This window comes from Tympanuchus pallidicinctus, unplaced genomic scaffold, assembly GCF_026119805.1.
Source record: "Tympanuchus pallidicinctus isolate F22 unplaced genomic scaffold, pur_lepc_1.0 scaffold1, whole genome shotgun sequence".
In the NCBI taxonomy this organism is placed as follows: Eukaryota; Metazoa; Chordata; class Aves; order Galliformes; family Phasianidae; genus Tympanuchus; species Tympanuchus pallidicinctus.
The window spans coordinates 47,286,568-47,312,472 of record NW_026294618.1 but is presented as its reverse complement, the minus strand read 5'-3'; the positions used below and the strand labels follow the sequence as shown (position 1 = coordinate 47,312,472).

General features: G+C 38.8%; 1 protein-coding gene and 1 long non-coding RNA gene across 2 annotated transcripts in view; both read right to left on the bottom strand.

Moving 5' to 3' along the window:
• Positions 1–5,784: 5,784 nt before the first annotated feature.
• Positions 5,785–7,714, bottom strand: LOC128075200 (uncharacterized). The gene is made up of 3 exons (XR_008203694.1): positions 7,604–7,714; positions 7,394–7,490; positions 5,785–6,899 (listed from the first exon to the last, which is right to left on the bottom strand). It is a non-coding gene; the product is annotated as an uncharacterized LOC128075200 (long non-coding RNA).
• A 4,856-nt stretch (positions 7,715–12,570) lies between these two features.
• The window catches only part of SLC35F1 (solute carrier family 35 member F1), a 233,560-nt gene continuing 220,225 nt past the window's right edge, over positions 12,571–25,905 (bottom strand). Inside the window, exon 8 of the mRNA XM_052671695.1 lies at positions 12,571–14,980. Within this exon, the coding sequence (XP_052527655.1) occupies positions 14,756–14,980 (225 nt within the window). The 3' untranslated portion in view covers positions 12,571–14,755. The remainder of the gene's footprint in view (positions 14,981–25,905) is intronic.

Genomic DNA, 25,905 nt, shown 5'->3' with positions numbered 1-25,905 from the left:
CTACAGCTGAAGAAAGGGAGTTTGGGGATGTTGCATTTCATCTACGGTAGAAGAAATCATTGGAAAATTATCTATTTGCCTCAAATGGGGTCATCTCTACCTTTCTTTTTCATCATTCTTCTTCCTAAATCTTCCTTATGATACATTGATACCATATTGACAAGAATCATGAAGAATAAACAGAGTATCTCAGATATTTGGGACTGAAGTGTCACACATAGTCAGGAAAGCTCACAGCTATGGACAGAGAGCGTGATTTTGCCTACTGTTATGGTGCCTTTTTTCTTCCCAATGCAATTTTTCCACATTTCAGATATTTCTGATAGTCCCTCAAGACTTCTTATCCTTTCTGCAATTACTCCAATTTGCTGGTACCAATTATTTTTTCTATTTCACGTGTAGCTCTGAATGAACTCTGCTTGGACATAGCATGCAGCATGTGTCTGAGGAAGCTAAAAATCTTTACGAGAGATATTTGTTCAAAAAAGGTAAATTCTTCCCACATAGGAGACTTTTTATCTCTTCCCATTTTTTCTCAATTCTGAAATTGAACTTTTAATTTTTGCTCTCTTAGGTTTATAGTTGCTGTTGTGGAGCCTCAAAACTGGCGTGTACTGAAAAAGAAGATAAAAGGCAAATACAAGGAATGTATGCAAGGTTTTCAGTAGTCCTATATAGAATCATAGAATCATAAAATAATAAGGTTGGAAAAGATCTCAAAGATCATTTAGTCCATCTGTCCACCTACCACCAATACTGCCCACTAAACCATGCTGCTAAGTACCACATCTACACATTCCTTGAACACCTCCAGGGGTGGTGATTCCACCATCTCCCTGGTCAAGCCTGTTCCGCTGCCTGACCACTCTTTCAGAGATGAAGTTTTTCCTAATGTCCAACCCGATCTTCCTCTGGTGCAACCTGAGGACATTTCCCCTTGTCCTATCACTTACCCAAGAGAATATGCTACATTATTCATAATATAAGGGTATCAGATTTCAGGTAGCATTTTGAATGTAGACTTAAAAGATCCCATGATTAGCAGCAAGAGTCAGTTTATTAATTGTCCTCAACATGCAGTGTAGAAAAGTGTCACTGATGGCAGTGATGAATTGTTATTCAAGAAAATTGTAAACAACTTTAACTGAGAACCAAAGACTTACATTATCCTGCAATGTACTCGATGCATGTAGGATAAATTAATCTTTATTAAACGAAGACACTGTGCAGCCAAGCAGACAGTTCAAGTATCACCTTATTCCTATACGTCACTTACTAAGTTTTTCAGCAAATCATAAGCATAGTTAATTAAAAGAAAGAGTACAACCACAGTGTTTCAGGCAGTAGATGTGATGTCCTAATGTCCTAGCTCCTGCTGCCATTCCGAGGTTGCATGTCAGTGCCCTCTTGCTAATAGCAGTATGAACACATTGCCACTACTTCTACCCTGCATTTGTGTTCAGTTTTCTCTCTGCCTTGTGGGGTCACATTGTGCTGTGTCTTGGGGACCTCATTCCTTCTCACAGGGGACCTGCTGGAAGCCACAGTCAGAGAGAACTGCTGCATTCCAAACCTTGTATCAGTGCGTGTAAGGCACATCCGTGAACAGAACACAACACCCAGGTCAGACACAGCCTCTTTCCACCTTCATCCAGTCAGATTTGTTCATAACATGCATTTTTATTCTCATTTCTCACATCCTATTGTTGCCTCTGCCCCTTCATAAACAATTATGTGGTGACTGCACTGTACACATAGAGCGTCCACATAGTGAGCTACCACATGTCCTCGAATGACTGAAGAGAAAGAAGGGAAATACATGTTATATATTCATACTTACATATAAAGAATTGCCTTTTACCCCAAGAGAACCAAGATAAAACTCAGACAATATAGAGTTGCTTTGCATATAAATGAAGGAGACCATATTGACCACAGCTGCAGTGCACGTCTGAAGTTTTATTTTATGTTTAACACTTGAAGTCAATTAGAAAAATCGTATGTGTCAACTCACAAATCTAAATGTCAATTGTCAGAACAGGCTTATCTACTTATTTCACTAGGAAAAGATTTTCTAAGTATTGAAGTTTTCCATTGCACTTCTATTAAAAACAGTTCTATCAATCGGGTACAAATGCAATCACTCATAAACTTCTTAAGGGATAAATCCTCTGTTTGAATAATTACAAATGAAAAGATAAATCCTGAAATTCAGTTGTAGTGTAAGAAGTTTTCACTGTGGGACAAGATGTTGTAAATGACAAAAGAAAAACTGAAGGATTGGCACAGCGATGTAATTTCCATGGAGAAAATAAACCTATGCAGCAGTCATTTCTTACAATTGAACTCATCTTGTTTGGATTTTTAATTCCCATTGTAACTCTGTGTTAACTTTCTTTTGACAGAGTGAATTGTTTCCAAGAAGAAAAAAGATGAAATAAACCACTTGATCCCAAAGTGAAAAGAGTGGACCCATCACAGCCACTGCAGTAAACAATTAGAGGTAAATACAGAGTAACTCAAATTTAACCTTACTTGCCTGCCTTTAATCCGCAGATGATTTGAAAGTGATTCAGAGTGAACAGTTAATAATACAGAAGCCTACTAAATTCTTTCATTAGTGCACAACGTTAAAGCATTAATCTTCAAACTGCACACATTTCCAGTGTGGGTTAAAAAAATGAAAAGATTGAAGTAAGGGAAATGAAACCAATTGCTAATTCCTTTCTGTAGAAAGAGCAGGAACAACATTTTGGATGCAGACATCGAAAGAAATTTAAAACTTCAACTGCTGTTGCAGAAAATAGAGAAACAAAACAATGACTGAACTATGGCAGCTGAACACATTGTGTCAATTTTTTATTTTTATTTATATATTTATTTTTTCCCTTAGCAGATAGATCAGATACAAATAGTTCTGCATAGAGAGGTAAATAAGGAGAAATGATCTGGCTGTATTGACATTCATTTTGAAGTATTAGATGTTAAAATGAAGATGCTTTATTGCTTATGGATAACAGTACAACTCTTGCACACAAGGACTCCAAAATAAACAAACATCATTCTAAGTTTATTTTTTTTATTTACAAACCAGAGATCGTGGTATGGAGTGCACCATCACCTCATGCCAGCACCCTGGTTGGAATGAACAGGAAAGATAACAAAAAAAAACAACAAAAAATAACAAAAAATGAAGTGGGCAGCCTTTTTTGAAGATATGAAAATAGTCTCGCACCCTCCCCTATGGGCCTGTATCTTGGCTTTGGAAACTCACAGGAGCTCCAGCAATTCAAAGACAACATGCTCTGTATTCCACCAGTATAAATTAATATCTCACCTATTAGAAGCAAGCTTTCCTCTGCTCCAGAGAGAGGATATAATGGGTACACACCATACACCATCTTGGGGTTTTATGTATGTGACCACGGAGAGGATATGAGAAGGTGGTATGGAAAACCCACCCCAGTGTTCTGGGCACAGGTATTGGAGTTGCAATGGAAAGCAATCACAAGAGAGGGTGCTTCCAGGAAGACTGCAGTTCTGGCTTCCAGCAGGCAGTTCTCCAGATTGAGAAGATGGTCCAACCTTATCTCTGAGGTTGACAATGAGCCTTCTGGTGCTTATAAATGAGATGAATGATGAATACAATAACTAACACTAGAGAGACTCTGCCTCCAGCCAGGTGGACAGTCAGGTTTATGAGTGGACTGGATGGCCTGGCACAGAAACGTAATGCTCTAGTGTTCCTTTCAAGGCAGTATACACATCCACAAACACAATTAAAAATATTTTTTTGATAATTAGTTATTTAATGTGACTCTCGCATCTCTGCCTTGTCAAGGGAAATCCCTTCTGAACTCAGAAATATCTTCACAGAGAGAAAAGAGTGTAATAAACTGATGCCTGTTTAAAGTATCTGGTCTCTCAGTGACTGTTACATTAATTTGCTACAAGATTTCAGATAATAGAGTATTGTTCTATTGGAAATGATCAAAGATTACTAGCTACTAGGTACTAAGGAAAAAAAAAAAAAGATTCCCCCAAATATCCCCAACTAGCCTCACATCAGTTGAATACAAAACACTTCAGTGCTAAGACTGAGGAACCTCTATTGCTGGAACCACTTGTGCTAATTATTTCTCCCCCTAATTATTTGCAACAGAAGCAGAAAAGAAGTGGAATTGACCTCTGAAGTGCTGTGCCCAAAGAACAGCCTTTAAGGAGAAACTAATTAAACCAGGATGAGCAGCAGCATCTCCTCAGGACAAAACGCACATCCATCCAAAGGAGTGATGGGTGCAGGACTGGGGGTTTATAGTAATTAAGAAAAGAAGTGAGATGCTCCAGTGGGAAAAGACTGAGCAAGCCTTTAGCTGTGCAGTCATCCATACAGGAATGTTAGGTTAGAAGACAGCTCAGTCTGGATAGAGAATGCTGACCTGAATTGGAGAGGAAAATTTGAGAGCCATTAACATTCACCTGGAAGAGTGAACAAGTTTGTCCATGGGTAAAATGGAGAAAAAAAGAGAAAAGGCAACCAAAGAATTAAGTTCTCAAAGATTTGAATGAATAGAGAAGAGCTGAAAGGGGTATAGTTAAGAGCACTCTGCGGATAAGTTGGAATGCTGAGAAGAAAACAAAACAAAAAGATAAATAAAAAAAAAAGATAAAAGAGGCTTGCTGGATGATGTTAATATGCTTTCCAGTCAAGCAGGGAAAGACAGTAAGGGTCAGAGATGTGTTCACATAGGTACATCTCTCTAAAGACTGGACAGGAGCCATTCTAAAGCATTAGCAACATCTGGTAGCTGGGCAGAAGGCAAGGGCATTAGCTTAGCGTTTACAAAACACAACTCCAGAAAAAGTCAGTGCTTGCAGCTGTCTGCCATTAAGTAGCCTTATGTAGAATCTTTTCCATGTGTATGGGTGCCTTGAAGGTGCCATGTGGGTGGGACAAGGGGCTAGTATTCAAAATGAGAAAGCCCATTGAATTAGAAAGATCAGTTAAAAGCTGAAGAGAACAATATATTTCAAGAATTATCTGTGCATTTTACTTTGATTTTGTTGTGGGTTGTTTTTTTTTTTTTTTTTTTTTTTTTTTTTTTTTCCAGGAGTTCTCTTTTCTGCTTAAATGCAAGATCTATTAAGCAGCTGCTATGTTTAAATGCAACGCAGAAAACATTTCTTTATCTCACTGGAGAAACAAGAAACCTTAGTAAGAGCAATTCAGCACTTATAGTGTTAGTTTTAAATACAGCAATACATTCAAATTTTAAGAGCTCTACCACATAAAACCAGGAAAGAATAGGTGTACTTCAAACATTTATTCTGTTTATCATTTTTAATTTTGTCTTTTAAAAGTTTTTAGAGTCTAGCACAGTTTAAACACATAGAAAATTTGGATCTCAAATCTTTATAATATTTGTAATTCATTGCCATCTTCCTTTTTAGGTATCATACTTTCTCTAGTTGTCAGTGAGTGGTGTGACCACACCTTAAATTTCATGGAAATCAGCATATTCAAGTATCTTAGCAGTAGTTTGTTTGGGGTGTTTTGTTTTGTTTTCCTTTCTGCCCCCTCCTTCTCCAAATGAATTAGTGACAATTACAGATCAAAATAGTGGATCCCTTAGGCTCTGCTGGTAAAAACACTGTCACACAGGAGTCCAGAGCCCCAGTAGTTTTTCTCCTTTTATTTTTCTTTCCTCATCTTTTCTCCTTGCAGAATGAAAACTGGAAGAGGTGACTTTTTTTTTTTTTTTTTTCCCTTCCCCCCTCCTAGGCCTGTTGCAAGCCAAGTATGAAGCTAACAGTAGGGGAAATGTTGAACGTAAGATCTGGAAGCTGCTTGAGTCCAGAAATGTTGATATAATCAGATTGAGGTAATTTAAAAATCTTACAATTTTTAAAAAAATTTTTTTTTTTGAAATAACAAAAAAAAAAGTGCCTGGCATTTGTCATTAGATTAAACTGTCAATGCAAACTCTGGATGCTTCTTTTATGGAGCCTCAGATACAAATACTTCCTAATTTCCATTCAGCTTTTGCAAAGAAAAGCCAGCAGACAGCCAATATCAGCAGAATAAAATGAATAAAACCAATAAAACCAAACAAGGATAGTTATTCTCCCTCTGCTCCAGCATACAGATCATCTCTCATGTTCACAGAGATTTTATCTCTCCACAATACAACCAACCCACTCACCAAAAATTTTCCCTTACATATTAATATACCTTTCTAAAAAATCATTTGTGAGTGTTAGGAGAAAACCAAACAAGAAAGGCAATGTTAATACTTCTGCTAAGAATCAAGTACCATGGTAGCATTCTTGTTTGACGAACTTTTCTTCTGTCTTCAATGTCTGGGAGATGGTTCTCAGGGGCTTTGTCCATTTCTGCTCTAGATTTCCATGCATCCAACGCAGACACCTCACAACACACCTTGTAGGGAGGAGCCAGCTACAATTGCAACTAATTTATATTTTCATCATAACTTCAGACAGATCTGGAAGCCCTGGAGAACAATCAGTGTTACAGCCCAGCTGGACAGCTAGACCTTGTAGTCTGAAGTGAAAAGCAAGAAGCCCACCAGCACAAATTGCCACATGATCAAGTCAGGTACAGCTTGTTTTCTCAGGAGCTATCTCCAGAAAGTCTTATAATGTTAACTGATGGGCCAGGCTGGCAGCAGCCTGCTGCAATGCTGAGGCAACTTGTGGAGATGTGTATGTGGCAGCACCCAGCCCACCATCATCAGGCCTGCAGATACCATCTTGCCTTCAACACTCCATGTGATATAGGCACAGAACTGATCTTCATGTGGCTGGGGCTGCCAATGCTTTTTTTCAACCTTGTGTTGGTATTTTGCTCCAAGACTCAAACGCTGAGGTGGAAAAGTTCTCTTCATGTCACATGTGGGCAGAAAGAACAGTAGAAGCACAAGGAAAGCATACAAATTAAAATGGGAGGGCTGGGGTATCTTTTTAATAGACATTACCCCCCTCCCCCCTCAATATTTTACAATGAGTATTCATAGTAAAATCTACCTATATTCCCCTGTCATAATAAAATACCTGTGCTGTAGCTGGCAGAGATGTTTTTCTTTCCACAATAGTGATAGAAGCCATTGCTAGTGCAGCTGCTGCAATTACTTTCCTTAGCTCAGCAGTTTACAACAGTAATTCTCATTAAAGTAAGCCTGTGGAGTGTGCCAGACTGCTGGCTCTGCAGAGCACAGCCCTACAAGTATCCACAAAATTTAAAGTCTGATAGTTGTATCAGCACAAGAAACCTTGGACACACATTCCTCCCCACCAGTACCTAGGAAATAATGTGTGCTGAGTTTACATGATGAATGTGATCACGTAAATGAAGAAAATAAGAGAAAAATCTCACCTGGGTCAGTATATCTACTCTCTCTCATGGAGTGAGGTCTGCAGGATAAGCGAAATTTTAGATCTGGGGGATAAGCATTCAGAACCCTCTTCACAGCCTGTGATGTCAAATGCCAACCAGTTCAGCCTCATCTCATATTTGCACCAAACACAGCTCAAACTACACATTTGTTCAAGGAGAAGGAGAAACTGCAAGTTATCATGGCTTTACCTTGGGTAAACTTTTTTTTCTTTTTTCTTAAAAATAAACTAACAAAACAAACAAACATACAAAAAAGAATCTGTAAGTCTTTCCTTGGTGCATTCACCTGCAGAGAGGAAACATGGCCGACAGGAGAGAAGAGCTGGGAAGAGGAAGCTGGTCTCTATTTATGTGAATGGATTGCCAGTGCTAACCCTGTAATTATTTAAGTCATTACAAATAGGAGAGACATTTTTGCTTTATATGCTTGTTTCTTTTTTTCTACTGATGTAGGTTACCATCACTCATTCAGTCTAAATGTCACTTTCATGACCTGAAATAATATAGCTTTTTTATTAGTGACTTGCTATATTCAATGACTTCTGGGCTACCTGTGGCTCATCCTCCACCATCCACCCCTTTTAATTTCAACACCAGAGACAGTGTCAGCAAGTAAGAGTTTTCACCTTCTCTGTTAGTCAAATGACAGGCAAAAGCATATTTTCTCAGACCTGTTTTTTCAAATCACGAATGACATGCATATAATTGCTATACCACTGGCTGAATCGGAATAGCATAGAGCAGAATTGTATTCAAGGGGTATTTTGATTTAGGGAAATACCTTCTCCTTTCAGCCTACACCTCTTCACTTAAAAACTCTGTTTCATTCTGTAATATGTTGTATTGAGACTCAAGGCTGAAATAAAAGTTATTATTCTGTGCTTTTCCCACCTGCCTGCTGGCCATGTGCCTCTTGCACTGCAGGAAGCAGTGTGCTTCAAGGCTGCACCACAGAGTACATCCTGCAACTCCAACACTCCTTGTCAACATGGTTGTTAACTGCATCCTGCTGAAGGAAGGCTGAGTGTGGCAAATCTGAACTGCAGCATTTTAACATGAACAAAGTTGTTATCCTGCTTTGCGGGCTTGCTTTTCTTAATTAGAGTGTAGACTCACAGAAGCAGACTGGGGACATAAAGTCTTACAAAATCCAGACTGATGGTTGCATACCTGTGTGACCTATTTAGCATCTGCAAATCTGTTTAATGCCAAGAACTACATTAGATAATTCAAGCAAAAGCTCAAAGGGAGTCACATAATGAGAGCGTTCAGATTACTGTTGTGATTACTCCAGTCTCTTTCCCCTTCTCACTCAGGAATTTCATTTAGGCAAGCAGTCATTTTAAGAATATGCAAATTGTGATTGCCAGTTTAGCTATGAACCTGGCAGAAAGCCAGGCTTCTGTGAAACTGGCTACTGCAGGCAGCATGAAGTTAAATATGCATGACCTTGCCTGATGTCAGTCCATAGGATTGCAGGCACCCTGCATCTGTAAAGATTCAAGCCTATCAACTATCAGTTACTAGTCTGTATGCAAAGTGTCTCAAAATCCAACATAATGGAGTTTCTTAGCATTTCAGTGCTCAGTGATCATGTAAACTCAGCACATGTTCATTACCTCTCTCTTCTTTAGTAAGGTCTTGAATTAAAAAGCCACGCGTTTATCCATGGCAAATCCAATAGTTAGGTCTTGACAAGAATGTATACTGATTTCACATAATGAGGGTGGGAAGATTTCATGCTGATGATTTTATTATATAAAAATTGGATAAGTCCATTGTTATCAACAAATGGTGATTAAAATGCAATAGTTAGTATAAATAATGCATTTGACAGTAAGAAATTAATGATGCATTAAGATAAGGCTAGCACTACGAAATTGCCTGAGAGCATTGTACATAATCAAGAGTCATAGAAAAGTCTACTATCATTCAGGGTTATAAATGACAATTTAAAGTAGAATAAAATCTTTCAATCCAATAAAATCAGCTTTACCTCATTTCAATTCACAAATGTATGTCAAGTATACTGGCATTGGCAATACCTGTAATCTTTAAAAAGATTCTACAACTATTGAATATATACAGAAGGGCAGATTCTGATCTTGTAAATACCAGGGGAACTCAGTGCATAGTTTTGAATTAAAAAAGAAAAATGCTGCCAAACAATGTCAAATTTATTCTTTCACAAGAGAAATGGCTGCAGAGGGTGCTGACTTTCCACATGGAGCCTTATCATTTGCTTTGAGCCAAACTTTGATTCTTCCTCATGGCTGCTTTAGAGCAGGGAAGAATCTTCCTTACCCAAGGGAAACTGGTGAGGAGCAAATCAGCAACAACCTTCCTGCACTCCAGGGAGAGTTCTCAGGGGGCCATGGATGTAGATGCTGCTCCATGCCATCCAGCCACAAAGTGGCCTGAAGAAACATTGTGAGCCATGCACTGAAACTGAAACCCCAGCTACAACACAGTTGCAAAATCTGAGGGATACAATTAGACTTTTGTAATCAATTTGGCTGATGGTTTTCTTGTTTCTTGTCTCACACTGCTGGCTCACAGCCAGTCTGTGTCTAATTAGTGACCCCAGCCCTATGGAATGAGCTTTCTCAATACAGCAGAATACAGTACAGCAGTGCATGACCCCCCAGTTCAAAATGGAGAGGGAGGATGATGTCTCCAACACTCTCACACTGATGTCACCACCATTGCTGCGCTGTTCACACTTGGTGACCATCTGGCAGTCGCTATGGCAATAAGTCTGTGGCTGTGCAAACAATTTCCAAAGCTTTTGCAAATCTTTTATCTTGATTTGTGGAGCAGATTTAATACAATAACATTTATACATGTAAAAAATAATGCTTCCTGAATATGCTATGGCATATTGATGTTAAGCAGGCAGCTTCTGGATTTCTAGTATTTTGGAGAGCTAACGCTAAACAAAGAAAAACCAAAGGGGGACTGGTAGCTTGAATGTGCTTGCAGGGTGGAAACGTTTGCTGTTAAACAAAGAAACATCTGTTTATAGGTATTTATAATCAATTTATAGAGTAATTCCAAGCAATTACTCTTGGTATGACTCAAAAACTCAGGCTGAATTCTAGCTAGGCAACAAAAAGAGATTTCTGTAATGCTGGAGAGACTCTTGAGCACAGTTGGAGGAAAGTACAAATCAACTGTTAACATGATAAAACTGTGCTCAGTAACTAAACTTCTGGAGCTCTTCACAACTCAGCAAACATTCACACTGGAAAATCAGACATAAAGCAGCAAATTGCTGCAGCAACACTGGATTTTCAATGCAGCAGGTGAGACAGAGGGCGTACAGGAGACCCTGTAACATCCTGGAGCAGCAAATGGGGGCCAGGTAGAATAGTGACCCTGATGGTATTTGTTTGTAGGCACGTCAATTGCTGCCTCAGAGGAGCTGTAGCTTAACCATTTCTCAGGGGGAAGAAGTCTGCAGCAGACACACACAAAAAATATGTCCTTGGTCAAGATTTACACTTTAGAAAAAGGATTTGATTCTAAGAAACTAGTAAGGAAGAAGACAAGGAAACTAATAACCATAATTTCATAAAGCATTTTTTTTTATTTGAAAACATTATACAGGCATTACATTGCCACAGCCAGTCCATATAGGAGCATGCAAATATCAAAATGAAGAAAGGTTTGTTCAGCTTTTTTTACGCAGGATTTGGGGTTGGGATTCTGTTTGCTTGGTTTTGGTTCACATTTCCATCTGCAGTGTCAACATTAGTGTGCTTTATTATGGCGTTTAACAGTAAAATCCTACCCATGGGGTAAAATTTATATTCATAGCTAGCTCAGGAATACTAAATGGTTTTTTAAAAAAGAAAACAATACTACACGCTTGTCAAAATGTTAATAGCACAAGTTAGCAATCTCTACACTATACATTGAAACTTTTTCATATGACACAATGGTGCAAAATTCTCAATTGCTTGGTCTTTCATTGTGTTGTTTTGAAAGTTTATAGCTGGAACAAGGACAAGGTTTGTCTCCCAGTAAAGGTTTTCATCCAGTAGCAGAAAATTACATCAGTCTTGCTAAGGGCTGCTCAGCGCCAACAGTGTAACAGGGCTTCAGTTTGTTCAGGCAAGGATCTACGAAGAGTAGCTGCCAGCTAGATAGCTGAACCTCTGCTGGTGTGTTCTGAGGTCTTGAACTGCAGGAAACAAGCAGGCAGAAGTAATGTTTTCCTTTACCAGACCCCAGCTTCACAGTCAATACTTGTAAAGCTATACTACTGTCTTCCTTAGAGGTCCATCCAGCACTAGCACACTGGTGCTAATTGAAGTTCCCACCTTTTTTAATGGGAGATGCAGAATGTGAAGCAGACCCACTTTGCACATGGGACTCCTCCTGTGCAAACAACACAGAGGATGGTGGCTGGGCATCGAGTGTATACCCAGACATTCACACTTTATTTCCAGAGGACAGAGCTTTTAAAAATAGCCTCTAAAAATCACTATAGATGGCACATCGTAGACATCCATGGTTTGTAAACTCTTGTGTGTAAATCTCCCATTCCAGCAAAGTGCCCAGGACATGCCTTCTGCCCAGCTCTTTCTGAGAAGACTCCAACAAACATCTACAAGTTAGTGTCAGAAAAAATGAAGAGAAAGAGGTGGAAGGACTACAAACATTTGGCTTGAAAATAAATACTAATAATGAAATAAACCAAAACAGTTATGCAAAACAAAGGAATTGTAAACATAGAACAAACACACACACCATCCTCAAAGATCTCAAGATCAACATGGGGACTAACATTCAGAGAAAGGTATTTAATTGGTATAAAAGGTAGCAAAAAGACCGAGATGACAGGTGCCTGTCAGTTGCCTCTGAGCATTTGACAGTGTTGTGGTGTTTGTGGCCAAAGCCACTGCTCCTGTGAAGGTATGAAACCTGACAGGGTTGGACCCAGGATGCTCACTGGCCCACTCTAAACAAGGGCTCCAGCCAAGTGAACCACGTGCTTTCCACCTGGACTTCCACCCTGCTAACCTGAAGCACCAGGCGATCATTCTTGAGTGTGGGAGGTCAATTTTTTGGTTCATTTTAACCTCGAATCCTGTAGCATTTGAGCTTTCCTCCACATTCCCAGAAAAAGGACTCTATTTCTCTGTGGAATCTTCTTTTTTTTTCTTCAAAGGCTTAGGAGAAAAAGCTTGGAAAGATGAATGCTAAAGATGATTTAAAAACAGAAGGCAGGAAAAAAAAATCTCATTCTTTTTGATTTAAAAAAATCAGAGAATCTTAACTGAAGGTTTTAGAATGGCTTTGAGTACGGTTTGACAATACTGCAGACCCTTCCCTCAGCTGCAGCGGGAGACTGGCAGACAGCCTAAACACGATGGGACAGAAATTGCCTTTTCTCCTCAGCCACAACACAAGTAAGAGAAAACATATGTCTGCTGTTCAGCAGCATTTTGGCATTTGTCACTTCACGTATATTTGGATAGATATTTCTCCCAGTCTGCTTCAGGGAAGTCTTTTCAATCCTAAAGCAGAACGGGACTATAAAAGATGGAAGTTACCTCAGCAGAAATTCATCCTCTTTGGTTGACCTGTGGCCTTTCTAATCTCCAGAGTACAGGCTTTCTGTTCTCTTTTTTTCTTTTTTAGAATAGAAATAGGAAAGCTGTATTTTTCAAGTATGAAGACCTACATTTGCACTTTAGATAGACTTCCTCAGCAGAATGCCATTCAAATCAAATTCACCTTTTATGCCCACAAGCAAAATATTCATCAGCGCAGCTGTAAATCCCACGTTCAAATACGATGAATAAATACACTTTTACTTGGTCCCATAGCACCCCTGTGAGGTAGGTAAAATATAACTATTCCCTTACATAGAGATTGGGAAATGCAGCCACACAGAAGGTAAGTCATGCCCAAGATGATGCAGAGATGTGGCAAATCTGTGAATAAAACCAAGCTCTCCTGGATTTCTTTCCTATCTGTTTGGCATTTCCTTTTCCTTATTTTTAAATTAAAAATAGATGATGGATATTGAAATTGTGATTACTTCTCATTGTGCTCTCAAAAGAGCACACACAGTGGATTCTCATGACTGCAGCTAAGATTTTCCCCCTTCTGATAAGGCTCATGGAGCAGAATTGCAGTTGCAGAGCACACCCTTAACTGCTTTCATATACTCCCAGGAATGTAAGAAAACTGCTGAATTCTTCTGCTAGTTTTGTAGTTAACGAAAGATAATTGGCTACACCCTGCTGGTATGGATGCTTTTGTGCTACACCAGCAGATGGTCCAGTGTTCCTATTCATGAATTCCTCGCATAATCTTCCCAATTTTTACAATTTGTGGGTTTTGGTGAAAAACTGACGAATTTCTACATGGCTATTGTTAGAACAATGAACCACAGGAGACTAAGCACACTGGAACAACAGAAGGCGCCCTCGATGCACCGAGTATCTAAAATAAGTGCCCTGATCCACATGATATGTCATCTTACCATAGAGAGGTACAATACATAGGAAACTAGAAAATGCATTTTTCTTTAACAGATTAAAATTTTAAAAGTAAGAAATCTGTGTTAGTCACAACTACAGAGAAATTAACTCCCTATCACCTGATGCAGAACCTCAGCTGCTAGGAAATCTGCCATGGATCATAGAGAGGTCAATGCTAGAGTACTTCACTTCTTGCAAATATAGAAAGGCTAAAATGCTCACTTTATACCTATTCCTAGAATAGAGACGGATATTGTAAGTTGTCCCTCCTCTGGATTCATGGAATAGATTACCTAGAAAGGGCAACTAGATAGCACAGATGAATTTATTGTATTTCCCTCACCAAATTCAAGGTGCTAGTAAAAATGTGTCAGGGTGTTGTTACCATGAGTAACCCATCTATTTTGTGCAAACAAATAAATCTTAGAGAGAAATCAACAGTGACTACACAAGTGTATTTGCTGTAAAAAGGTATCTTTTCCACAACTGGTGTGGCTTAGGCATAATATCTCTCAGTGGGTGCAAATACCCGCTTCCATGAATTTCTTCTTGTAATTTCAGCTTCTATATTGAATATCTTTCATAGGTAGTTTGAAAGACTGATTCAGATACAGCAGTTTGTATGGCAAACATGCTGTTCACATCATAAACAAGGGACATGGAATCTCCTTGCAATGAACACCCTGGAACAACTAATTTGCACTTTTATGAGCTTTCCTTATTTGCTACCTTGCAGCTCACCAGTGTAACTGCACCTGGTAAATACCTTTCTCTATGTACAATACAGAGATAATGAATATACGAGCTCCACTGAATCATCAGCAGGCGACCAATGACCCTGGGCTTAAGCAACTCTGACGTGAGGCTCCTCTTCTGTCTCCTGCCCCAGGCTGGTGTATGTTACCGAAGGCTCCAGCTGGCCAGTGGTTGGCAGGTCTACAACAGGTCCCGAAGGGTTTCGAAACTGCTTGTACACCCGAGGATCTTGGGCTACGTAAGTGGATGTGGAGGAGTAAAGCACTAGCCCAACGAGGATGGTGAAGAACGATAGCAAGTAAAGTCCTGAAAACTGAGCAAAAAGAAGAGTACAGACATTAGACACAGCACTGCTTATCCAAGATCATGAAGACACGTGGACAGAGGTAGGCACAGGTACATGTTGTGGCATGTACATCACAATACAAACCTGTCAACAGGATGGCAAACTTTTGGGGGAATATCTATTTGAAAGTTGCTTTGTTCCCATTTATTCCCCTATCTTTCACAACCAACTGCTATCTGGTGCTTTTCCAAGGCTCATATGTATAAAGTATTAGTCAGATGGGGCTTCGGAAAGCTGAGCTGTGGTCAATGATCAACAACTGATTTTGTTGTGCTTTTAACCAAGTGAACTACCTCTCTGAGTGCAAGTGTTTCTAGCTCCAATGTGGGGCTCCACCGTCTTCACATGTTTCTGGTAGAGAACAAATGCGAAGCTAATTACAGCCAAACCCTCTAGTGAAGTATAACATTCTGTGGGTAATATAAAATTATAAAAATATAATTAAATAAGCAAATAAATAATTTAAATAACATTCAAAATGCCATTAACATTTTACTTTAATAAGGTGCTTAAGCAGCCCACCAGCAGCTTCTTTTGCTTGTAAACTGAAGGCAGATGATAGAAGTGTGAGTAAGAACAGGACAAGTGTCTGCTATGAAACATGCCCTGGTTTGACCTCAAGGGATTTGACACTGTTTGTGGAAGGCAGTTAGGTGAAAAATTAAGCATATGCATATTTTGGCATGGGAGTCCACTAGATCAGAGCTTGAATTTCTTGACATGTGTGATGGACTAAGAATAAATGGAAATAACTTGACAATATAATTCTTCATGTAGGTAGAGGTAAAACCAGGGATCTAAAAGCATAACTGAATGTTAGCCTTAGATGTTGTGTTTCCTGCTATGAGGGATACAAAAATGGCTTTAAGCCCATATAACTTGTCTCTTGATCCTAGACAACAAGTTACTGTTTCTTGCACACTTTGTGTGAGAATACATGATGAGTATACTGTCCAACAAACCTGTTTGTGGACTCGCAACAGATTCTTATTAAGTGGGACTTTTGAAAGTGCTTGTACCTGCAGCTATTGGGGGTTCATACTTCAACACCAACGAGTAACCAGCCTGTAACTGACTGCTTCATGAGGTACTTTATTATTTTACGTGGAAGTGTCTGAAAATCTGTTATTCAATCCTAACTTCTATGGTACATCAGATCATTTCAGCATGAACAAAATAGGTAGATCGGACTGTATTACCTTGGCAGAAGCTTTCTATTTTAATATTCAAAGAAATAATCACAGTAGTAAAAGCAAATTTTATTTAAGGTATCTTTGTAGAAATGCTAATTTTGTCTCATGTAATAGATTAAAGAACCTGTGTACAGCTTCCCACCCGAGGAAGCATTTGACTTCATTTATTCTTTGTACAGAATCTGAATTACCTTCAAAAGCTTTGGGCATATATCATGAAGTGACATATCTGCACCTGTTTTTGTTTCCTACAGCTGGTGTATATGTTTTAGAGGAAAAACACTACAACAGGGAAAGTTTAGAAGAAGTTAGAAGAATTGCTATGTAAAAGAATGCTGCTTTCATCACTTGTTAATTGCACTTTTCCAGGGAAGCCATCTTCACCTGTCACCTGGTAGTATGATTTGATGGGAGCCATCCTCCAGAACATCAAGAATGAACTCAGTTATGAGCATCACATTAAATCTGCTGATGGATTCCTCCTGCATGACACAGCTCTAAAAGGCTGGCTTAGGCTTAGATCTCCCTCACGTGGCAATGAAATCCAAGTCTATCATTTCAAAGCATTTTCTGGTGGCCTTTTTTTTTTTTTCCTTTCAGTTTATTTTGTTCCTACACTTTCTCCTCATTTCATGAACTTGTGTAGCATTTGGCAGCAGTGGCTTAAATTAAGCAGAAGAAAAACTGAAGAGTAGAATGTGTCCCAGTTTCCCAAATAGGGATCTAGTTCCCTAGTTTCCTACTGTCCCTCCTTTCTATCTTATGACTGAATTTCTCACCCAGGGCAGCCAGCTGGCTTGCTTTGCTGTATAACAGTGCCAGGCAGACCTGTGATTGCCTTGTGTCCTGCTGTGAGGACTCCATGAGGCTTCCAGCAGCTAAATATGCCCTTATTCTTGCTCTGGGAGCTGTCCAGACAGAACCATTTCACTTTCTCTTTATTCTGTGGCTTCAACTCTACCATTTCCACTCCTCTTGGCCATACCTCTCATTCCTCTCTCTGCCAGTGGGTTCTTTTGCCCAATAATATTCTCACTGTGGCAGATCTCCAGCCTGGGAGAAAGGCTTTGAAAATTACAGAGGAAATCTAAACAAAGGCCTGTAAATCATTTGTCTTTTTGCATCTATTCACAGCTCTTCCAAAGAGACTAGAATCCTGACAACCTTATAGCAATAACAGTCTTTACCTTTCTCTCTTGATTAGAAACAAACTCAGCCTGAACTGTTTTCTGCAGTAGCTCCTTACCACCCCAGAAGGTTTATTAATAACGTTAATATAGGAATATATACTGTAAGGACCTGATAAATCTGTGTTTATTCACTGTTCTGCTAGACTGACCCAAAGTCCTCTGAAATCAATAGATATTTTCCCTCTTTAAGTGACTGTGAATCCAGCAGTGTGAAGGAAACAGTTCACCAAATGTGTAATGTTATTCACTGTACTGTGTTGCTAAGACTCTCCATCTGAAATCTCTGTGTTTTACTGAAGATGATACATCCAAGCATACTCTACTGCTCTGTCTACACGTAGATTTTTATCTTTCTTTCTTTCTATCTTGACCTGCAAACCTCATCTGTTGAGACTCACCACTATTAGACAGCAAAAGAGATGGCTTCAAAAACAGCAGAGGAAGATGTTCCAAAGAAATGTAGTGAGAGAAAATCATTTCACACTTCCACCCTACGCACAATTGCACTACCAAGGCACAAGCTCTCAAGTAGTGTGCAATTCCTCTTTTTTGCTGAAATACCAATTGACAATGATATTATGCTTCAATTTTCTAACTTATTTCTCACTTTGTATAGGCAGATACTTACTCTAAGAAAAGATATTTTAAAAATATCCATGTTTGCATGCCTCTCCAGATCCCATATCCTTCCTTGCTATATGGGATAATAGCAAGTTGTTCAACCTCTTGAGTCCTGCATTGATTTTTCAGCCTAATATAAATTTCTTTTGTGAATGAAAATGATTTTAGATGGCCCTCAGTTTCTTATCATTTAAAAGAGAAAGTAGCACTTGATTTCTTTCTTTACCTGTTTACAAAATAGAGAACCAAACTAATCTACACAATGTGTCCAGCCAATAATTCCTAATAGAGTAGGATTCTGATCTCAGCTACTGCCTAATCAGGCAGAAATAATGATGAGTGCTTTGCCTTCCCTCTACAGCCAGAGAAGTCCATGCACTTTTGTGGATTCCCGTGTTGATGTTGCATCTAAATTTGTGGTTGGGTGGACCTCAGTGAGACAGATAAAAATCTCATTGCAATAAAAGAAAGAGAACAACAACAGTCAAAACAAACTGAAGCAACAACGTACCAAAACTAAGTCAAGCTGGAAGAGTCAAGCAGTTTATGTTTGCTAGAAACACTATACAGATATAATTTGGAAATAGAGTAGAGGATCCTCTTTCTTTCTTAGTGATAAAATAGATGGAGGATGTCATTGATGATATCATGGATGGAAGTAAAAACATAGAGGCAACATTAATGATTGTATTCCCACCTATTGTGCTGTTTGCTGTATACAGGTACACAGCAACAACAAAAAAAAACAATCAGAACAATTCCTGTTCTGAGTCAGTTAGGATCTTAATAAACATAGTAGACAAAAGAAGACATCCTTATTTTCCAGCTGAGTAACTGAGACACAAAGAGACAATTATTCACCCCAGATCATACAGGGGCATAAGGCAGAGTTAGGCAATTAATTCAGCATTTCACAAGATCAATCCAATTCTTTAATCTATAAACTTCTATATTAGACTGCTTATACCTGCTGCATATTATTCTGCTAGATGCAATTCTCTGTCATGTAAAACAAACATGGGCTGTGATGACAATGTGTAAGTTCTCTGAGAGCAAGAATTTAGTTTAAAAGTAGATGATATTTAGCAACTGACATTTTATTTGGTAAATTCCTTGAATAACACATTCCTTAAACACACTGAAACACTGTATTTTGCATTCAGTCTGGACTCAAATAGAGGTCACTGCAATATGAGATCTAGGGACTCACTGTATTGTTGTTTACTGCCCAATTTTGCTTAGCAATACGTACATAAAGAACAGGGAAGAAGAAGGCAGAATAAGTTGCTACAGAATAAAGAAGGAAAATCACAATATCATCCTATTTGGGGAAGACAGAGATCTCATTTTTTCAGCAGAAAAAAAAGCCTTTGGTTACACTAACATTTCAGGTCTCATCAGTGACATCTCTGAAAACATAGCCAGAGCAAATAGAACAGCCCTTCACCTCTCAACAAGGCTGCTCTGCTCTCATACAAGCAGGTGTCTCTAAATGCTTTCCCAGTCACCAGAATTGAACACGGAACACACAAAGATTCTTACAATAATTAAATACTAGAAAGACAAACAGTATGTTGTCTCTAGACATTACTGACTACCTGCAGTGAAAATAGCTTGCCTTAAATTACTATCAGTTTTCAGCATACGAGAACCTAATTTTAGTGTCTATCAATTTGAAGAAAAGCACATATAAAGAAAAAACTAGACAAATTCAACATGATAACATGTATAACAAGATTTGCTCAGTCTATCAAAAACTACATTGATTCTGGGTGAGTGGATGTTTCTGGTATTTATCTATGAGATGCTCCTTAGGGAAACAGTACTTGAATGCATTCACTCAGCCAGGCTTAGCAGAAAAGCTAATGTCAGCTGATGGATTAGCTGCAGGAGCAGGGACCTAGCTTCTCACGTTGAGACGTGCTAATGTACAACTCTGCCAGAAAAACAGTGCAGCACTAGGGCTAAGCTGACCACAGAAAACACATGGCAAACCAGTCCTACTTTCTGTTATCCATGCACAAATTCGTTTACACTAAGAAAGAATGAGCTCAAATATTACTGCAGTAATTGTGCATGTGTGTGTGTATCACAACAGCACTCATATGATTGTGGGTGAAGTTTAAAAATCTTATTTGAAATTTAGCTCATACACAGTATTTTCATTTCATGTGATTCAAAATTGTGCATTTCGGGAATAAGTTAAGCTTCGCAAGCAACTGAAAACTACTTTTTTTTTTTTTTTTTTTTTTAGTTCAGAAAGAAACATTAAGTCTTTCAGAATTCACATCCACCCAATTCACTACTTCTTATTCCCTACTTCTTATCATGTCTATGTGCAAAACGTGTCTTTCATATATTTGCAAACCATTATGGCTAAAACATTACTAGTATTTCTGCTTGAGTTTCTTGTGCTTTAAAGTTGAAAAAACAGGTGCAAAAGAAATTTCTTGATGAGGAGCAAACAGTGCTCCTGATTTCATCATCTTCAATTGTGATAAGACAATGATGGCAGAAGAAAATACAAAGGAAGAAAAACTGTTCAGAAGGCAGCAAATTCAAGACTGGTTTGGGTGAGAACAAGTCATTCTTCAGCACATAAATCATTCACTTTATGAGGGAAAACAGGAAGAATGGGTATAAAAGAATCCCTGTATCACAGCTAGGGTACACTGCACTGGCTGACTGCCTTCTGCACAGGGAATTTCAAACAAGTATTTCTGACTGTCACAGATGTCCACATCCATGTTACCATTGCACAAGGGCAAAACAACATCCACACCGACAAAACCTGACAGATGTGAGTCTGTAGAAAAGTTCATGCTGACAAAGAACACAATGATTTGCTAATTTTGGTTTTTCACTAAGCTATCATAATGATCATGACCACTATTGTAACTGGTTATGAAAATGCAAATTCCCTTTCACTTGATCCACTGAACTGGAAATAGTCAGAGAGAGCAGATTTTTCAGCTGTGGCACTCCAATTCCATTTGTATTTCACAGCAGTAGTAAAGACTGAATATTTTGGTAGGTAATGCAACTCTTAGCTCATGGAAACCTCGCTGTGCTTTCTGAATCTGAAAAAGGATATATATTTTTTTCTTATATGACTAATATTCACTGATGAACTACAAAATGGAATAACTACCATTTCCCTTATCATGTCTAGAAATTCTCCACATTTTGACCAAAATGAATAAAGAAATCAAGGCCTATTAATTCAACTTTTAAACCCACTAGAGAAACAATCTCCTAAAAATTGCACTGATGAATGCCCCACATTCTTGTCAACACTCTCCATGCTCTCCAGTCAGGCAGTTCCCACTAATGCTTCATTCTAGTCAGTGGGTCTGTGCAGTCTGATGAATATCTCTGTCTTCCAAACTAATTCAGTTTGTAATGTATATTGCATAGCCAAACAAAGCAAATAATGGTTCCTGCACTGGCTTTTGTCTTTTCCCCTTGGGTAATTTCACACATGACTACCTGAGTGGACTGAGCTAATAGAGCAAAAGCCAAATTTCTCTCATTATCTTTTACATAGCAAGCAGACATTTCCACTCAGTTTGATGAATTGATCTAGAGACTGAGTTTGTTTTCACACTGTTTTCTATTTTTACCTCAAATATTGTTCCCTACGAAATTCACTGTGAAGTTCAATGAAGATCTCTGTGACCCGGTGCAGAAGTTGCCCTGTGAGATGCACATACTCTCCAGTCAGCAGGAGTACCAGGTAGGGTGAATGCTCAGAGCTATGTTTCTGTTTGCATAACTGGATGTTATGGATACATTATTTTATTAACAGGGAAGCTAGACTATGCTAGTTGTTGGCCGGGACTGGAACTCAAACTGTTCCTGACAATTTTTGTTCTAGCCTGGGAGGGAGATGTTTCTGTTCACTCCTAATGGGAAGGAAGGGTTGCTCTGTTTGGGATTCCACATTTGTCCAGCTCTTTATCAGGACAATGATCTATTGGGTCAGCCTCAATTACTCTTCTCTGTCTTCAGATGTTAGAGATGAAGACCCAATCTTTGACTGATTACTGATCCCAGGTGAGAGCTATTGGCAGAATAACAACCTAGACTTTCCTAGGAAGAAATTATTTACTATCAGGGTGGTGAGGCACTGGAATGGTCTGCCCAAAGAATCTGCCTATGTCCCATCCCTTAAGGTGTTCAAGGCCAAGCTGGATGAGACACTGGACAGTCTGATGTAAAGGGTGGTAACCCTGCCCATGGGAGGGGGTTTGGAACTGACTGGGCTTTAGGGTCCCTTCCAACCCAAGCCAATCTTTGATTCTATGATTTTAGGATCTTTGTCATATAAAAAATAGGGTCTATTACTCCAGTTTCGTAAAAACCACATAGCGCCAAACACAAAGGTGTTGCTCACCCATTTAAGACTTTATATGTATGGCCCAATCCCTCAGGTCTTTAATCTACAGGTCCCTAGATGGGCAGAAAACAATGAGATAAGTTTTAGCATGTCTTCTCTATTCTCCAACTGCAGAAGACTGAATGTCTGAATAGAAGTGTTTGTTATCCTGATGAGAAAGATACCAAGAAGTGCTGGCTATCTTCACAGTTTAGTGACCTCCAGCTATTTGCAAGGCAAACTGTGAGGATATAGTCAAAAGTGATGACTTACAGCCCACTCTTGCCCTTTGAACTCAATTGTGATGCAAAGTGAAATCTGTAGCTAGTTCATCCACATCCTTTTTTCTTTTCCGTCCACTGACAGGTCCAGTGAGAGTTTTCAATGGACGAAGGATGCTTGAGCTGCAGGGCATATGTCTCAATCCATCATTGTTGCCCATAGCAGCCATAATCCAAAGCAAAAGGCATCAGCTTCAACAACACTGAAAAAGTGACATCAGCATCACTATTAACTGGTCAAAGAAAGAAAAGAAGCCTAAGAAAATTTAGCCCCTGCCATTTCAAACACAAGAAAAAGACCATACTCCTCTACTCCTGCTGCCTGCTTGCATTCTCAATTTGCTACAATTGAGATAAAATATTGTCTGTTACTGTTGGTTAATCAACCCCTGCTTATACTTAATCACAAATGTTGCATACAAATTGTAATGTGAAGCAATCATGCAATGCACTTTCTGCATTTTACACTGGACTCCTAAAGATCTGGCCCTTGTACTTATCCGTTTTAATGGAGATAAAATAGTGTTTAGCATCTCCTGTTGTACAGCAGCACCCTCCTTTCTCTCATGCTATTTACACCATTAACTATGCGCTGAGTGGAAAATGCCTAAAGATTCTAGAGAGCAATAAAAAATTGTTTTGGAATGGAAATATTTCCTTAGCTTAGTGTGACTTTTTTTTCCTCCTCCTGTGTAAGGATTGTCACGACTGTGTGCATCTCACCATCAGGGGCGTTTGGCTGCCTGTGCTCAAGGCCAGCACACAGTCACAACAGGCCTCAGCAGAGACCTGGCATCATCCCTGGGAGCTGCTGAGGAGCTCTTTCTCTTGGTCATCACAGCTGCACCCCTCACTAGCCATGTGTTTGTTTTGCACATACTTCACACTGTTTTGCATAATTTCATACTTCTCCAATGGTATTATTAGAAAAACTTTACAGCAGACTGTCTTTTCTAAATTTGTGCCTGTTAGGACAAAACATTTGTCTGATATGGCTTATCTTACTTTAATGGATATTGGGGGAAGTGGAAACGCTGCTTTCTCTTCTGCTTCCCTTTGTTGCCTCCACCATTAGACTGGAGTAAAAATAAGCCTGTGTTCAGTATCCCAACCATATCAGCAGTCTCTCTAATTAAAAAGCACAAGGTACAATGAGTCCTGCAATCTGTTTTAATCCTCTACTATCTAGATAGAAAAGTGGTTTTTATGTGAAGTTAAAACACTTATATTACACTGCTGTAATTTCCTGTCAGCATTTTCACTGTGGTGCCTCATTTCTGGTTATTTTCTATCCATCGCTTCACAAGAATATTTTAAGATAAGCTGTGGGCAGGGAGAAACCTACACTTATAAGAATAAAGAGGTCCACATAACGATGAGTTTACTCTGTTCACTCCATGCAAATAGAAGACCATCAGACCATGACAAATTTAATCAGTCTATGCAGAAAAACAGCGGTAAAACACTTAACCTTTTAGCTCTTGTCCTCAATGTTAAAAGAAAGACCACAACAGAAACACTTAGAAAAATAAAAGTAGTTCTCACTCTCTACTTTTACCTCTCAACACTTTGCTGGCTGGTTTTATTGCCACGTCTTTCTGTTTTTGTGTATAAACATTCAATACAGTAGAAGCTGTCTGCTGAACTTGATTCTGTACTACTGTATATGAGGCTAACTGTGTTTAAAACAAAGGTTACAATTCATTCAACTTGGATTCTTTGTTTATATTATTAAACTGAATCCTATTAATTTATTTGTGCGGTCATGCTCTTCCAGAACGGCATTCTTTTATCTCAGCTATACAAACTGGGTGCACTCCTGCCCAGAGAAAAAAGGAATACGCAGCTGCATTTGCATTTAACATGAATGACTATGTAAGCTGTCTGGAGAGAGTGTGATGCTGCTATTTCTCATCAAGGTGCTGCATGGTCTGCTGTGTTTGCTGCAGGCAAAATCTTAGGAGCAACAAAAGCTCTTAACTGAGTCAACTCACCAGACGGGCATACCAGAATGAAAAAGAATGTCCTAAGCCATTGAATCCAATCCTTCATTGCTTTGTGCAGCCAATCATACATCCAATTTGGCAAATATGCCCTGTCCTCTTTTAAGCACTGTTAGGGTTTTTGTCCTGCCCTTTAATCTCTTTGAAGTCTCTCCATGAATCTCCCTGCTAATACACCCAAAAATCCCTCTGATTTCTATTCCGAATTTATACCTTCTCAGTTTCTACTCATATGTTCTTATGTCAGCGTTGGCCTTTAGCTCAAACAATGCTCATTTCCTTCCTGTGTATTTATAGATTAATTTACATATGTTGAGGTATTCTCTCTCAGTTTGAGGTCATAGATATGCCACATATAACTGATTGTTTTTTTCATTTTGCATATACAGCATTTTTTTAGAGGATGTATGCTTACGCTGCCAAGGTTTTGAAGAACACAAGAGAAAAGGTCTGTTGGCCTTCTCAGGGTAATGCAAAATTTCCACATATACACTGAGCAAAGTGCTGTCCTAAGAAAATAAGATGTCCTACAGCATTAGCATTTCTCCATTGTTACTAGAAATACCTAGACTAATGCATTTGGAAGCAACTATACCACAGTTGTGTTTGAACTCCTCCCATCTGCTATCACAGATGTTCCCTAACACTTTGGGCTTCATAGCTTTCCTCAATGTCATTCAGTTCTTGTTGCATGATATTTCAATACTTCATTCTACTGAAGGTGCCAAAGCTATTGCTACATTCACTACATAAGTCCAGTCCTCAAACACACTCTCTGGAAACTTAATCAGCAAGTTCCCTCTGGCAAACTGTTTATGTTGGCATGTTATCTTGTCCTTCATCCTCATTAGTTGCTATCTTACTTACAATCTTTATAGTGCTAATCCTGTACTTAACTGATACTTTATACACTGCACCACAGTTTCTTCTTCTTCACAGTCTTAGAGATTGAATCTACCATTTGTCTCTTGTCCAGGAAAATGTGTTAAGTTATAAGACAGATGAGATTTAGAGTGGCATGGTTTACCTTTTGTGGAACTGGTTACATTTTAACTAATTTTCCATTTATCTTCATGACCCTAATAATTTTTCCCTGGTGTCTACTTCTCATTTTGGTTTATTACACACTTCGTAGATAATTCTTCCATCTATATTCCCTAGCTTGGAAGTCTTCAGATCATTGTATTCTCTTCCTACTTCCAATGCAGTAATTCTTATTTCTATTA